This window comes from Cygnus atratus, chromosome 4, assembly GCF_013377495.2.
Source record: "Cygnus atratus isolate AKBS03 ecotype Queensland, Australia chromosome 4, CAtr_DNAZoo_HiC_assembly, whole genome shotgun sequence".
NCBI lineage: Eukaryota > Metazoa > Chordata > Aves > Anseriformes > Anatidae > Cygnus > Cygnus atratus.
In genome coordinates, this window is record NC_066365.1 from 25,288,339 (window position 1) to 25,303,901 (window position 15,563).

A 15,563-nucleotide genomic window follows, 5' to 3' on the forward strand; every position below is an offset into this window, starting at 1 on the left:
CAGAGACAACACATTCAGCAGACATCAACCAAGCCAATATTATTACTGTTATTAAACAATCGCCTTTTGGGAAGACCTGTTTCCTTTTTAAAAGTTCTTGCTCACCACTGACAACAGCACAATATAAAAGGCATAAGCTCTGGTTAAATGTGTCATATTCTAGTTACTCAAATCAACAGTTTCTCAGTGTGTTACATTATCATACAATGTAGACTTGGACAAACCTTCTCAATTAATATAGGAAAAAAAATAGATTAAGTCCTTATTCTACTGAACAATTCTAGTAAACTAAAGAAAAAAAATCAACCACAAAACACATTATTTTTCTTAAATTACAACTAAGGTATTTTACAGTTTTAAGACTCATGGCAAACTAAAACCATCAGGAACAGTCATAAAGAGGTCAACGTGTTCTTCAAAAAACCGATGGAGACATCCAACTGGATATGAGAAAAATTTGCCCCATGAGCAGAGCCAAGCAGTGGGACAAGCTAGGCTGAGAGGTTGTGCAGTCTCCCTCCTCGGTGGTTTTCAAGACCCAAGCAGACAAAGCCCCAGGCAGTCTGTCTGACCCCATGGCTGACCCTGCTTTGAGCAGGAGGTTTGACCTCTCCAAGTCCCTTCCAGCTCAAATTATCCTACGATCTTATGCAAAAGAATTGGAATAATCTTTTTGACTTCATTAAAGCTAGATTTTTTTTCCCTTTGCATTTAATTCAGTCCAATTAAAAATATAAAAAGCTTAAAAATAAGCTACTACTCAGCTTCCATTTCTAGTAATTTCAACAGAACACGAATAGCAGGAACTCTGTGCATCTCTTTAGTAAAGAGCAGTTAAAAGCCACAAGCAATAGAAGTTGCTTCAGACATAATATTTTTCCTGGAAACAGCACACACTCCTTTTTTTTTTTCCAGCATGCCATTTCCAGTTCTATAATTCTGGACAGCGTGACATAACTGTAGGTTTGTAAAGGAAGTCAGACTTCTATTAAATGGGGGGGGTGGAAATCACTTACCTATTCTTCCTATGGAGTAAAGGTACTCATCCGACTTCCCTGCTTTATTTGAAAATCAAAGTTTGGAAGACTTCTGAATGTCAATACTGTGTTGCATTACATTGACATTTATCTTCCCAAGACTGCAGATACACTGATACAGTAAGACCTGAAGGTGATATTTTTCATCTCTGCTGCAAGATGAACTGTGGAATACCAGGAATATGAATTGAAAGATACACCTAGCTCTTGCTGAACAAATAAATGAAAAATACTGATTTTAACTGACATAGAGGAGCTGTCTCTGCATTTTTATTCTCTCTAATTTGTTGTGGATTTAAACCTCTGCCTGATGAATGTTAGATGTTTGGTAATTTTTCTAGCCATTGTTTGAGAGTAAGATGGATACGTTTCCACAACCAATTTACTTCTCCCCTACATTTTTATCCTTTCTGTGTGCCAACAAAAGCACCTCTACACCTGCACAGAGCTGCATCAAGGACTCCCAAGGCAAGCTATGTGGGCAAGCCAAACGAATTTGGCACCTGTATGCAGCAGGGTGAACACCAGTGCTGAGCTAGTTCACAATGGGAACATGAAAAAAGCTGCTGGGGAAGCTGAAAAAGGCAGACGAGAGTGCCCTAGCAGCAAAATGCACAGAACACTAGAGTTATTTCTAGCCATCCTCAAAGCTCTCCTCAGGACCTTCCAAGGGCACACAGAGAAAAAAAATTGCCTCCAGGCTGGCATGAGCGCAGCTACTTGGCTCAATAGAGGGTTTTGTTGTTGCCTTTTTTTGTTTTGTTTTGCTTGTTTCTTTTTCTTATTTATTTTAATTAAAAGGTACAAGAGTGCCTCTCTCTCTAAGCCTTCCTTCTGCCTTGGAGGAGCCCCCTTGCTGTGCTGGGGAATTGGACACAAAAGCAGACACTCCTAGTGCACTAAGAGCACCAGAAACAAATGCAGGCTTGCCCAGTCAGGTGGTTTTCTGAGTTGCCTCCCCGCCCAGACCCTATCTCAGTCATAGAAACCAGAAATAACCCAAGCACTCCTGCGCAGGGAAAGCCCGTAAGAACAAAACACTTTGCTTCAGGTGATCAGAGCCATGCTTGCTGTTCACCTCTCCAAGGCACCCAGGAGTGTTCTTCCAGTGTTTTCGATGGTAAATGGCAATGGCAATGCAGAAATAACAATTATCCTCTAAACACAAATCTCCCTTTTCTCCTAATTCTTCTAAGACAAGATTGCTCTTCAAGGAAGATTTTCATCTTGCTATAGATTGATGGAGAGAGCTGCATGTTCTTAAATTCAGGGAGGCAGGAAGATGCCTACAACCAGCAGTTGCCCCTGCACTGTATGAGGGCACTCTCTCAGGAAAGCTCCAAGTGTCAACAGAGTTCTCATTAAAAAAAAAGTCACTTTTCACAACACTAGATTTGAACATGTTTTTCTAGATCTCCAGTACTATGCTTTTCTTGCAAAATGCACCCAAGTGTCAGGCAGAACTCCCTTCCACATAAGATAAAGAATTAAACAAAATTAGCAAGTATTTTCTCACTCGTATTCGATCTTCTACTCCACTACAGCTGGACAAGAAACGGCATTAAGGAATGTGCCAATCTAATGCTGGCCACATTTTCTCAGTCTAGAGAGGATATAAATCAAAATAACTACAAATAAATAAATAATTAAAAGCAAAACATACATAAACTTGACAAAAAAAAAAAAAGACAACCCAGGTTTCACTTAAAAAAAAAAAAAAAAAAGCTTCCAGCAATTCCACACACATCGAAGTTTTAACAATATAAACACCACCTGAGAAAAACCAATTGTTGCTGTCACGTTGACATGTAATCTCCCAGTCACACATACCAGCCAGTAACACAGGGCTGGTGTTTGTGAAATACATGAAGGGAAAGGAATACTGCAGAGCTTACCATGCGTTGGGATAAAGCCAGCACCGGTTATAAAACACTGGAGCTACCACAACCAGGTCTTTTTTGTACACTTTAAGGTTTCTGAGTTCTACATCCCATGTAGTACAGAAACAGTCAAGCAACAATAATGCCTGACAAAATTAACAAGCGCACGTGGGGGAAAAAATGGACTTCCTAGTAGAAAGTTGTGGGGGTTTGGTGCTAGAACCTAAACAGGACTCTCAAAATATGTACAGCTTTGAAGACTTCCACTTGCAAAGCTACAGTCAACTACATACAACTACAGACATGAATATTTAACTAATTTAGCTGCCAGACACAGATCATGTACTTTAAACCTTAACTTTCTCTTAAGTAAAACTGGGCTTAAAAATGAATGCCCATGCAGTTTAGTAAATATGTAAAAGTATTGTGCTCTGGACTTAGCAAATCTCAGGTTTGAGAATTGAAAAAGGAAGATAAAATAAAATGACTTCATATACTCGAAAGCATTCTCACTGATGAACATTTTAAGGTATCAGAGTCAAGACTGTTAAGTAAAGCTATTAAAACATATTTTAACGCATTGACCTAAAAAGTATAACGAATTCTGTTCAGAACGTTACGCCGTTGGTAATGTTAAAAAGTACACTATGGCTGTTAGATAAACCAAATTAATAGATAAAAGTTCTGTTTCTTAGAAATTAACAGCTGTGAATCATTCCTGAAAATCAGGATTGCTGGGATTAAACTGCAAACAGTATTTTGACAAGTTCTCAATACAGACTAAATTCTTGCAAATATTGTGCAAGATGAAACCTGTTCAAAAACCTGTTCAAGCCATCTCTCTCCTTTCCAGTAACAGCAACTGGCCGAGTCTATCAGTGGGAACTTGGGGCTTAGCATTTAAGGCTGTAAAGGCTTCTGTAATCCTAGACTTGAGTTGTAGAGCTCATAAAGAAACAGTTTTATTCATAAAAGTGTTAGTTTTATATCCTGTTAATAATAATTTTATATACCTGTTAAAAAATCTGTTAGAAGATGGACTGTCCAAGCTACTACAGAGGATAAAAATCAAGAGAACTATTCTAATCATTTATCTTTCTTCTAATTTATCTATTCTTCTAATCATTTATCTTTCCTCTTAACTTGCAGATATTCTTATCACCTTAGTGCAAACCAAGAAAACTCTTAAGTTGCTGAACAGTGTGTCATGAGAGTAAGCCCAATTAACTCCCCAAATCCCCACAAAGAATCAACAAGGAAAATAAAATTGACTAGGGGAAAAAAAAAAAAGTTTAAGCAAGGTACTCATCCATCATCTGAGGATGAGATTGGAATAAGAACCTGGACCAGCAAAGGTCAATGCACCTCATTACACCAACACGAACTTGTGCTGGCTGCAGTCAATCAACAATCAATATCAAGCTTCCTAGTGAGGATCTCATCATACCTTATTCACCCAATGTGATCACACAGGACTGTTTTTAAATAGTTATTTTTTTTAAAAGAAAAAGATATCTTCTCAATTTCTGGAAATATAAGATTACATTAAGATCTGAAAATCAGCACCTCATGCCTTACTGTTACGCTGAGAATAGAGGCTGCTTAGCTGACAGTAGCTAAGTACCTCCGCCCTGCGTGCAGTCTCAATGGGCATTTCCTCACAGACGTATTCAAGTCATCTTCAGTTCATAAATTAGGCACCACAGGGAAATATCACCAAAATAACCACCTCCCAAAGAGGCAGCAAGCATCACTCACAACGCTCAACCACAAGATCTAGGCATATGGGAATCAGAGAAAGGGGACGTAGGACAGATAAAATGTGCTCAAGGACAGCATATTTCAAAGAATCCTCATTATTTTTAAGTAGGCCAACCCCCAGGACATATCCATTTCATCCAGAAAAATTAATCCAGTCTGCTCCCTGCCATCCTCTTTTTCCCAGGGACCCTCAGGCATACACAAAGATTAAAGGCTACATGAACTATCCTGGCAGGCTGTTCCCTTTTATCAGAACAGCTTGACAACTCCCCTGTCATCACTAGTCTTGGTGGAAGATAACAGTGGGAACAAAATTTGGCAACTACCTGAGAGGTGACTTATATAGTAGCCATGGAAAAGGCAAGACTGTTCACTAAGATGATGACGCTGTGTCTTACAGATTCCCCCCTTTGTTTCTCCACATGAAATAATGGCTCTGGTATCACCACTTCGGATTCCTACTCAAGGGTCTCATCGTACATTGCCAAAGCTGGGGCACAGTAACCACCTGCCCCAGGTTTGACAAAGCCTTCTCCCAGTCTGGAATGCAGAGCTGCCCTCCTTCAGGATGTTTTCTCCACTGGTGACCCTGAAGGAGGAGCTCACGGCAGGACCTGCTCAAAGAGGTTCATGGCCTCACTGTCAAGTGAACATTCTTTCTCAGCCCAACTTTTCTGATCCTGTTTGCATTATTGAAACATAAGCAAGTCTTCAAGATGAACGTTTTAGATTGGTATTTGAAAACGGGGAGGGACAGAAGACACAAGGTGACTTCATCTCTTAAACATCTTGGTCACTCAAACGCAGTCTTACTTTAGAGGCCCAGAGGCAGGCTGGAATACCTGCACAGAGGGTGCAGCTCACGATCACTTTACACAGTAAGTAAAAGTCTGGAGTAAAAAAAGATACTGGAGTATCTTACACTGAGAGAAATATCAGCATTTGGAGCTGATGATCTCCAAGAAGAGATGCAAGAGGCAGTGCAAGATTCGTCTGCATCATTAGCATGAGCCAAGGCACAGGAAACCCACACACCATCCGTCCTTTTGCTCCTGAGAACTGCTGGCTAAACACTTTCTGATCAGAGGCAGTGATTGCCTGCACATACACAATTAGAATACACTTACAGACTACCACAAAAAGCTGTTCTTCCCTTAAAACAAGCAAACTAACCCCCCCCCACCACCCTTTTCCACCATGGCAGATCAATGAAATATTGTTCTTTTAAAGCTAATCTCTAGTGAAGGTCTTGGTTCTGCCCAGGAGGGAGATATTTCATACAGGGGAGGAAAATAAAGGTGGAAAGCATGGAAGAGGTGAGGAAAAAGAGCAACATACTTCATAGCTGCAGCTTAAAGCTTCTCAGAAGGCTTTGGCATATTAGAATAACAGTGTGGGAGATGAATTACCAGAAGCAGAGCAGGTGAAACAATCTAAGATGCATGATAAATGCACATTGACACATGCATGGCTTATAAAAGACATATATACAAGTCATGAAGAGCTGACTTCAAGGCCTCATTTAAGTGAAAGTGTAGCAAATCATGTTTCAAGACTGAAGGATGCAGAGAACAATTTATTTTCTCTGGAGAACATATCTCAATATTGTCTTTCTTGTTATTCCTTCATTGACAGGAAGAATAGAAAGCTTATGGCATTTCAATTCCAGACAGTTGTAAGAGGTGGCTTGGTTTCTTTCTTGTTTCTGTTTCGAAATGTCATTAGATGATGCATTTGTTAACAAATTAACTTAATAAAACAATAAATACTTCTTTGTTTGACTTATCAAGAATTCTTATTAACTAGCTCAAAATAAAGACACAGTTTAAATATCTCAAACCCATAAAGGCAGGAATTGAGCAATAAAATGGGAGTCCTGCTGTGTTTCATCCCTATTGAAAAGCTATTCATTGTTTTTTAGTCATCCTTCACAAAAGGAAATCTTTTATGACAGGTTAAAACCAAAGCAAATTTTAATCCTCAAGTTGTGACAAAAATGTTCAACTATGAAAAAACAATATTCAGTTTCATTAAAAATCTTGCAACTTTTTCTAAAGCACATTATTTAACATAATACTTTGTCTTTTTAAATCAACCAACTACATTAACTCAATTCAGAATAGTTCTTGCTAAGCCATTTTCATTGCCAATTTCTTTCTTTTTTTTTTTTTTTTTTTTAAGACAACAAAACAAGAAACTTTGTGGGCAGAGCACCATCTGCTTATGCTTTAATTTCATTAACAGTTATATTTTGAGACCTTCAACTGTAAAGAAATTTTCCAAATGTGAACCAGTATACTGATTTTACTTTACACCTTCTTGCAATCCCCTCCTGCTGCTCAGAGGTGTACCACACATCCGTGCTGGCTGCTGCTATTTGCAACTCAGCATTCCACAAGGAAATCAAAAGAAAATAAGTTGCAGCTTCTGAAAGCCAGAGCAATATTAAAACAAACAAACAAAAAATTACTGGAGTCAGTGATTAGAATGAAGGATTCAAGAAAAGGCAGTAAGAGAGAAACTTGAAAGAAATGCAATTAGTATAACATGGAAAAAAAACAACTCATTTGTTCTGTGAGTTGCAAGAAAGCATGCTTACACATGGAGAAGGAAAAAGCCTTCAAAATGGTAAGAAGTCTACTAGCCTGGGGCAACAGAAATTAAAAAATGAAAGAAATGAAAACGGCAAGCTGGGTAGGAACACTAATATTTTTCTGTCCTTAGTGGTGGTGGGAGTGAAAAGTCTCAGCTCTTCTTTCCTCAGGTATTCCTGCTTAATACAGTCCTTTTTTGAGCATCATCTTCATTTCAAAAAAAGTAGCCATTTTTGTTTTCTACATAAAGTTTATACCTAGCCAGGTAAGAATAGCATTGTTACTCCCACGTGGGAATAAAACGGGAAGTCAGCGGGTTTTCAGACAATAGGAATTCTGTTCTATAAAACGCATCTCTAGAAAAGCACCAGCCTATTCCACAAACAGCTTGCTGCAAGCAAGGAATTTGTTGTCGTTTTTTTTCCCCAAAAAATTCAGACCTACCAATTCAAATGAGCTATCAAATGACTAAGCAAACATTTCAAAACCATTTAACCACATATATGAAGAACACAATAAGGATTACTACTTGAAACCAAAGGTTGAATAAAAATATTCCCCTTCTCCTCTACCTGGTTTACAATTACTAACAAGAAAAGAGCCCTTCTCTACAAAAGCACATACCTTGCCAGCAAGCTCTTTCAAGAAAGAGCCGACAATTAAACCAATAAACCCCAAACCAGAAACCTGCTCTAAAGCACAAGCCCAACTTTTGGGTTAAGTTTTTCAGAAATCTACCCCTTAAAGTTCAGAATGCTCCAAAATCCAAGCCTGAACAGCACCACAGGTCACAGAAATGCACATTGCTGGCTGCTTACTGCTCCCGTTTGTTGGACCATGCTGGCAACATCCTGCTTTCTGCACACAGTAGCTTGGCATTCCTGTTAGTCATAGTGGGAAAATACCTCATTTGCCAACACGGTGCCAAAATCTAGAGCACTGCAGGGCGGAGGTGGACTGTTAAAGGCAGATTCGAGCAAGATAAATTCCCTTTAATTCACAAAAAGATTAAAGAAAACTGATGGAGGAGGCGGCCTTTTAAGCAGCATGTTTCTATTTTTAACCTAATCGTTCACAGCAGACGTTTGTTTTCCATACTTTTGGAGGAAATCTAGTAATTAAATGTAACTGCTACCAGACTTGGAATCCTTCTCTCAGTTTATATGGCCTATTTTCTGTGAAAAGCATCCACCCCCCTCCAAGGTAGAAGTCAAACCTATTAATGTAACAGCTTATCCTGCCCTATTTCCACTTGGCAGTCTCCCGTAATGCTGATTTAATATCTGACAAAAATAGGACAAAGATACTGTCATTTTTCATTAGGGAATGCCAGCTCAGTACAAGCAATTTTAACTCTACTGAGCTCAAGCTGGAGAAGGTTCGTGCTGCTTGGCCGTGTGATGAAAAACCCATGCACACATTTCTGCATGTGGTATGCTGCTCTCCAGGCTGATATCCCGATGAGCCACTGGGCCTTTTCTGATAGCTAAACTTACTCGCAACAGAATTTCCACTGCTTCAGCTTAGCCATCACCTCTCAATTCAATAAATCAGAACAGAGTTAGCGGTTACCTAGATTTTCACACCTTTCAAAGTAAGGACTTTACTGCATGCTATTTTTAATGCCCCATTCTGCAGCCACTAAGCAGCTCCAACTACCACATCTATTGTCACTTGTTTTCCAAAAACGACCCATCAAACCCGTTGTGTAGATTCTTCCTTCCCAACTTTTGTGGTCTTACTCACGGTTTCTTTCTCAGGTACAGCATTAGTGGAATAGCTTTAGTCCGCAGTTCCCTAAGTGAACACAATCACCAAGCTTTTTATTGCATAAACTTACCTAAGAGAACAGAGCCACCTTTTATCCCATGCTGCAGATGCTGCCAAAGGTTTCCTGGATGATCTAGCAATCTTTCTCCAGCAATGGGATTCTTAAAAAGGAAGCATCAGCCTTAACATCTTTAATTTTTCTGCTGTTCAGTTATTTAATTTACATTAATCACAAATGGTAATACTTGGGGCTAGAATAGGACAACGGGAATCTCGTCATATATATATGAAATGGTACTAAACTGCTCCCTGCAGAAGAGTAGGTTTTACATAATTAATAGCCCTGAGATAATGAGTTATTTACTTAACTTATTGCTAGCGATTTTTATGATGGAAAACTTTCAAGAAAGTTTTAATACAATCTATGTATATATACACAAATTGCAGGAATTATGTAAGGCTTTTTTCATTTCTTCGCGTTATTCAGGAAACCACTCTGTGGTCACTTATTCTGTAACATAACTGGAAGCATTTGACAAAAACTTCATTTTTAATAAGACAGGGATTGGGGTTTTTACACTCTCCCAAGGGTGACAGATTTTTACAAGCTTTTTCAAAGCCAGTTTAGATGAAAGCACACATTAGAAACATTAACATTTAATATCTCAAAACATTTTGCCTATTACTGTCACTAGCAACACAAAAGATTACTGTAATAAACCAGGGGGCAGGGAGGGGGGAGTGATGTTTACTTGCTAGAACAGCAACACTGGGGCTACAGCAAGCTCTCTGCCTCCCTGCGTGCAAATTTCAAACAAAAGTTGGTGAATTTCTACAAATTCTACACATTTCCCAATGTATTCACTTCTGCTGAGCATCAGGCAAGAAGCAGCAACTCGCTGGGGCTTTGATCATGAGAGGAGGAAAGCCTAGGTCCGGCCCCGTGCCCCAAGGGAGCTCTGGCACAGAAAGCAACTGACTGCACTGAGCTTTCAGGTATCACAGGAGCGGCAGCGCCAATGCGGTGCTCCTTGCCTCAGGTCTCACCCAACTACAGGAAGGCAAACCAGTAAATAAAAGTGATCACAAGTATAGTTAACCACAGTTAGCAATTGTAGAGAGACTACCTCGCTGCTTGACTGCTTGCTTGCCATGATGCATCGTGTGTTGACCACACTCATTTCTTATCTTAGGCTTGAATCCCTTCACAACACAACACCACTGCTCCCATTGCATCAGATTTATCGTCTTATTCCAGGCTCGGCTCCTGCCTTCCCTCCAGTAATGACATCAACTTCAAATTCCCCAATTCTCCGTTTCTCTTCCAAGCCCATTTGCTTCTACTCCTTAAGGGAAAGCAGCAAATTTCTGCTGGGACCTCCACCGCAAAGAATCTAATTTAAACCACAATAACACTTCAAGTTCAGCCTGCAACTTGTCATTAAGTCCTCAGTGACAATCCAGCCAAGGCGTACAGGATATTAGTGGTCTTTAAAGTGGGGGAAAAGGGGTGTCACGAGAAAAGTCAAAAAGAAATCCATTTGCCTTTTGTTTCTCTCTTCCTAACTCCTCCTCCAAAGCATAAATCCTCCACTTTCCAGTGGCCACGTGAGATCTGTAGCATTTAGCCACCAGGTAGCTGGCTGCGAGCTATTCCCTGAGCCAGAGGATGCGCCAGAACCGCACCTGGACCAGGACCCTTCCCGGACTGGGGGCCCCGCTCCTCCTTTAGGACAGCTGGCAGCAAGGAGAGCTGACTGACCCCTACACGGGTGCCCAGGGGTGGATGACTAGGAGCCCGCCAGCGGCTGGGATGCAGTAGCTATCAGCTAGTGGAGGCTGGGGAACACCGCGAGTATTGTAGTGTCTCGGAAGCACTAGGTTCCCAGATAGGAGGTTACGCAGCACATGCTGAGATTTCATCAGGAACATTTTCCTCACTGCACATGGGAAGTGGTCAGAACATGGCATTTGTTTTATGGTTTTTGCTGTCTCAGCACCACATTTCTGACCTGAGCAAAGTCAGCCGCATACTTCCATCAAATCTTTTATGAGCTTCCTAAGCCACGGATGATAAAACATGCCGGACACTCTCTCTTTCTTACTTTCCTTCATAGGGACAAACAAATAGGGTCATCTCTGTGACCTCCCTGCAGTGGTCCAGCAAAGACTAGAAACCACAGGAACCACTAATTACACTGCATCACATAAACTATGAGCATGCAAAGTTGTGCTCCAAGCTTTGCCTCAAGTAGGCTAAACAGATCTTAAAAAAAAATTAATTACACATTTAATTAAAAGCTTCTGAATAGTAATTCAGTCACTTTAACTCTGTAATTGGTCTGATTTAGAGAGTTAAAGTTGACCTATACTAAGCTTACATAAGGCTCCTTCCAGATAAGCTGCTTTCAACTTCTCAGCCGTGAATCTTTCTTTACCTTTTCAGTCCATTGGCTCTGCCTGCTGTACTCCCACTTCTATTCTCTCCTTGACAAAACCAGATTTTAAGGCTGTACCTCCGAGGCTGATCATTAGCAACATATCTCACTTGAGACCAGCAAGCACCATAGCTGGGATCCCTACAGCAATCTTCTTACAATGAATGGCCTCAATCATCTCCTGCTGGCTACAAAACCACCATCCCTTGATTGAGAAGAGCACAAACTCTCAGAAAACATCCAAAAGACCCCACAACGTGTACATAATAATCTAACCAAAGATTTTGTCTAATCTTTTCTTGCAGCTATAAACAAGGATGCGTGCATCCCTACCTAAGTCTTGGGTACCTTTTTAAATCCTTGTTATCAGATAGCTAATGTCTTTACTTACACAAAACCAGATATTTACTTAACCTCTCCCTCTGGATCCTGCAAACATTTTTTTCTTGAATGCATCTTGCAGAAACAAAGCTCTACAGGTTGATTATCTGGAAAAGTGTATTGTTTCCTCAAGTTCCAAATATGCTTTCAATAGCAGCGAATACATCAATCTGTGATAGTCTTCTACCAGAAGGGAAAAAGAAATGCCTTATCTCCACCTTTCTGTATTACTGTTATTAATCGTGCTCTCTCATTTCCTTCCTAAATAGCCGCTTCTCCACTTTCACTTTTCCTTTGGAAACTCTGCACCTCAAGTCATCTCACTTCTCTAAAAGACCACTGAAATCTTTTAAGATAAACAGAAAAAAACACACACACACAATATGGTATTTGAAGGTAGAATGCACTATTTTGTTTTGTTTTTAAAAAAGGTACATAGTTACAGAACTACTCCAAAATCTTCAGTATTATTGCCTATCCCATCCCCGTCAGCTGCTATAAGCAGGAAAAGATTCACGCTTGTGAAGATAAAAAGAACAAGGCAGCAGAACTCTTCAGCTTTGTTTCTTTAATGCCTGGGTGTTATTAAAGTTATGCTCCAGGCTGTGCCCGGGCTTACAGTGCAGAGAAGGAAAGGTACTGCCCAAGGTTAGCTATAAAAGTTAAATTGTTGGCTAGACCTTTCAGGAGGAGGGTGTTGTATGGAAAGAAGAATTATTCTGTTATCTGCAGCCACCAGCAGAGCAAATACACGTGTTGGCGTGACCGAGCAGAGCGCAGGCCGCATGCCCCACAGCGCTGAGCCCTATTACACCCCAGCCTGCAGAAAGCAGGCACTGTACCGAGGCACAGCCTGTCCCCAGGTGCCACAGGGAGCATCCCCCTGAGTCTTGGGGCAGGCAGCCTTTTCCTACCAAGCAGTGTGCTCGGAGGTGCCCCGGCATTTCCCCAAAATATGCCAAGGCACAGCCACTGCTTACACACTGCTTCTTTGCTAGGATCCGTTACCTGAGAGGCTGCTCAGGAGGCAAGCAGTCCAAAGCAAAACACCAGTTTAGAAATGACACCACCATTTCCTACAAAACGATGATAAAACGTGTTGTTCGCTCTCACATACATCACGGTGATAAGTAAACGGCTGATCTCGCTAATGAACCACACGTTCTGTTTAGATTTCTCTTTGACAGTGTTTACTTAAGAGAATTATATTTGCTCCCAACAAAGGCTGAATTATTTCCTGAGGTGGCTATCACAGATATTTCTTCCTCCAGCCCAGACGTAGGTAATCAAGACAGAGCACTGCTTTATCAGGGACGGGCTGAAAAAACTCTTCCCACTCATTTATCACCACACATGCAAGTGAGAAGGGATTTCCACATTGGGACTGGCATGTCAACGGAGCTTGGTATAAGGTTTCGGCTCAAAAGTATCCTTCAGGCTGGTGGGAAGGGGTAGCCTGAGTCAGTGTAGCACTCATAGAAATCCCTAGGGTGCTGGGAGTGCCATACCTCAACTGGGGCTCCTGGGGCAGCCACCTAAGGGCGGGCACTGCAAGGCCACGCCGCTCATCTTGCTCGCCCTGAGGATGCCTGCTGGCAGGCCTGTTTCTCCTCCCTACGCAGGATGAGTAATTCAACCGCTTTTGATGTGAAATGTTTATTTCTTGACATTTTCTCGGGAGATATGGAAGCAACATTTCTGAAGAATTCTCCGTACGCAGAGAAGCCCGCGTTGCGCCGAGAAGAGCAGATTACGGGAACTCCAACACTTAATAAACTGTGTATCTCAAGAAAAAACCCACTACGGCCTATTATCTCAGCAGTAACTGCCAAGATACAGCAAACTGTGAGAGCTTCAGAAGACAGAGCATCTGCCGAAGGAGCCCAAAGTCATTTTCGCTGTTAAAAAGCGAGAATTATGCCAGCTCGCTCGCCTCGCCGATGAGTCAAAGCAGCCCACCGGAGAGGACCGAGCGTACGAGCAGGGCGCAAGACCTCTCCTCCCCCCATCGCTAGGCGATGCTGTGACTTTTCCAAGCCCCGCCGCCGATCCCGCTTCGCGCGGAGCTCCCCGGGGCCCGGCGCGCCCGGGGGCTCCCAGACACCGGGGCTCGGGGGGAGCCCCCGCCCGGGGCACCGCCGCCGGGAAGGGGCCGCGGCCCCGGGGCCCCGGGCCAGCTCCGGCCGCCCCCGGCGACGCGGGGCCCCCCCGAGCGGTGCCGCGGGGCCCATCCGGAGCGCGGCGCTCCCCGGGCCCCCTCCGCGCCCCCCCCCCCCGGCGGCGTTGGGCCGCGGCGCGGCGCCTCCCGTGCGGATGCGGGGCCGGCCGGGGCTGTCCCCGCCGCTCCCCGTGTCGGGCCTGCAGGCCGCGGCTCCGGCGGCCGCCCCCCGTTATCCCCGGGCTGGCCCCGCGGCGTCCCGCCCGCCGCCCCCATCCCGCCCGGCGCCGCCGCCGCCGCCGCGCACTCACCCGTCCCGGGGGAGCCGGCTCCTCGGCGCGGGGCGACAGCGAGGACCAGAGCAGCAGCAGCCCCAAGAAGCTGCCCGCCAGCAGCACGGCGCGCAGCAGGAAGCCCAGCTTCAGCCGCATCCTCCCGCCCGCCCGCCCTCTGCCTCCCGCCGCCGCGCACCGCCGGCCTTCCGCCCCCCGCCCGGCCCGACACGGCCCGGCACGGCCCCGCCGCCTGCCCGCTCCTCGCCCGCCGCTGCACGTACAAACTTTTTTTTTCCTCCCCCCTTCTTTTTTTTTTTTTTTTTTTTTTAAATCTTTTTTCCCTCCCCCTCGCTTTCCTTTTCCCCTCCTCCCCGTTAGCTGCCTGCCTCCCTCCTTCCCTCCCTCCTCGCCGGGGCGAGGCGAGCAGGAAGGGGCGGCGGCGGCAGCGGGCGCCGCGGTTCCACGTGGCCGCCCCGCACCGAGCCCCGCACCGGCACCGAGCCCCCAGCCCGGGCGGGGTCCCCGCTGCACCTGCCGCAGCCCCGGGCTCCACCGCGCCCCCGCAAAACGAAAGGGGAAGGGGCCCCAGAGCTCCCCGAGCGCTGTGTGGGTGTATACGGGGGGGTCTTTTATCGATTTGTCCCCCCCGCTTCTCTTTTCTCGTGGTGTGCGATGGGGCACTGGCTGGTGAAAATCCGAGCGCAGTGATGGACATACAGCCGGGCGAACACAGGCCCCATTAATTACTGAAGGCAGCCGGGGCAGAACGGCACTGGTGCGCGTTCAGGACAAGCCTGTAAAGTCAACACATTTTTCTTCAGGGTAGCAGATTGTGGAGGAGATTGCAGAGATCTTATCAGCCCGAAGCTTTGCATGTATTTCGTTACTAATTTTCTGCATTAAAAGTTAGGCATCCTATTTCCGCCTTTGAAAGGCTGTCACACGCATGCACGCACACACAGACCTGATTATTTGAGTCCTCCACAAAGCACAGTGATGTAAGGACAAAACTCCCCATGTAACACTTTTGCCTTTTCTATACTCTCAGTAATATCCGCTTGTTTTGACATTTTTCAGCCTCTTTTTTTCCCTGTGTGCATTGTGAGTATATCAGATCCAGCAATCCTGAACATTAACTGTCAATGATAAGCAATGTAGAAATAAAACAGGATATTACACCCTGAACAGGATCACTTTGGAGGAAAAAAAGAAACAGAGTGACCTTTGTAGCTGACACACCTAGACACAGAAATCTTTGTTTATTCGTAT

At 43.7% G+C, this 15,563-nt stretch overlaps 1 protein-coding gene across 5 annotated transcripts in view; it reads right to left on the reverse strand.

Annotated features, from left to right (window-relative positions):
• The window catches only part of GALNT7 (polypeptide N-acetylgalactosaminyltransferase 7), a 72,074-nt gene extending 57,583 nt beyond the window's left edge, over nt 1–14,491 (reverse strand). For 2 of the 5 annotated variants that reach the window (XM_035557895.1, XM_035557894.1), the window contains exon 1: nt 14,331–14,491. In XM_035557895.1, coding sequence (XP_035413788.1) covers nt 14,331–14,450 — 120 coding nt within the window. In that variant the 5' untranslated portion in view covers nt 14,451–14,491. The remainder of the gene's footprint in view (nt 1–14,330) is intronic. The other 3 variants (XM_050710399.1, XM_050710401.1, XM_050710400.1) reach the window with 2 other exon arrangements.
• Between the last annotated feature and the right edge of the window lie 1,072 nt (nt 14,492–15,563).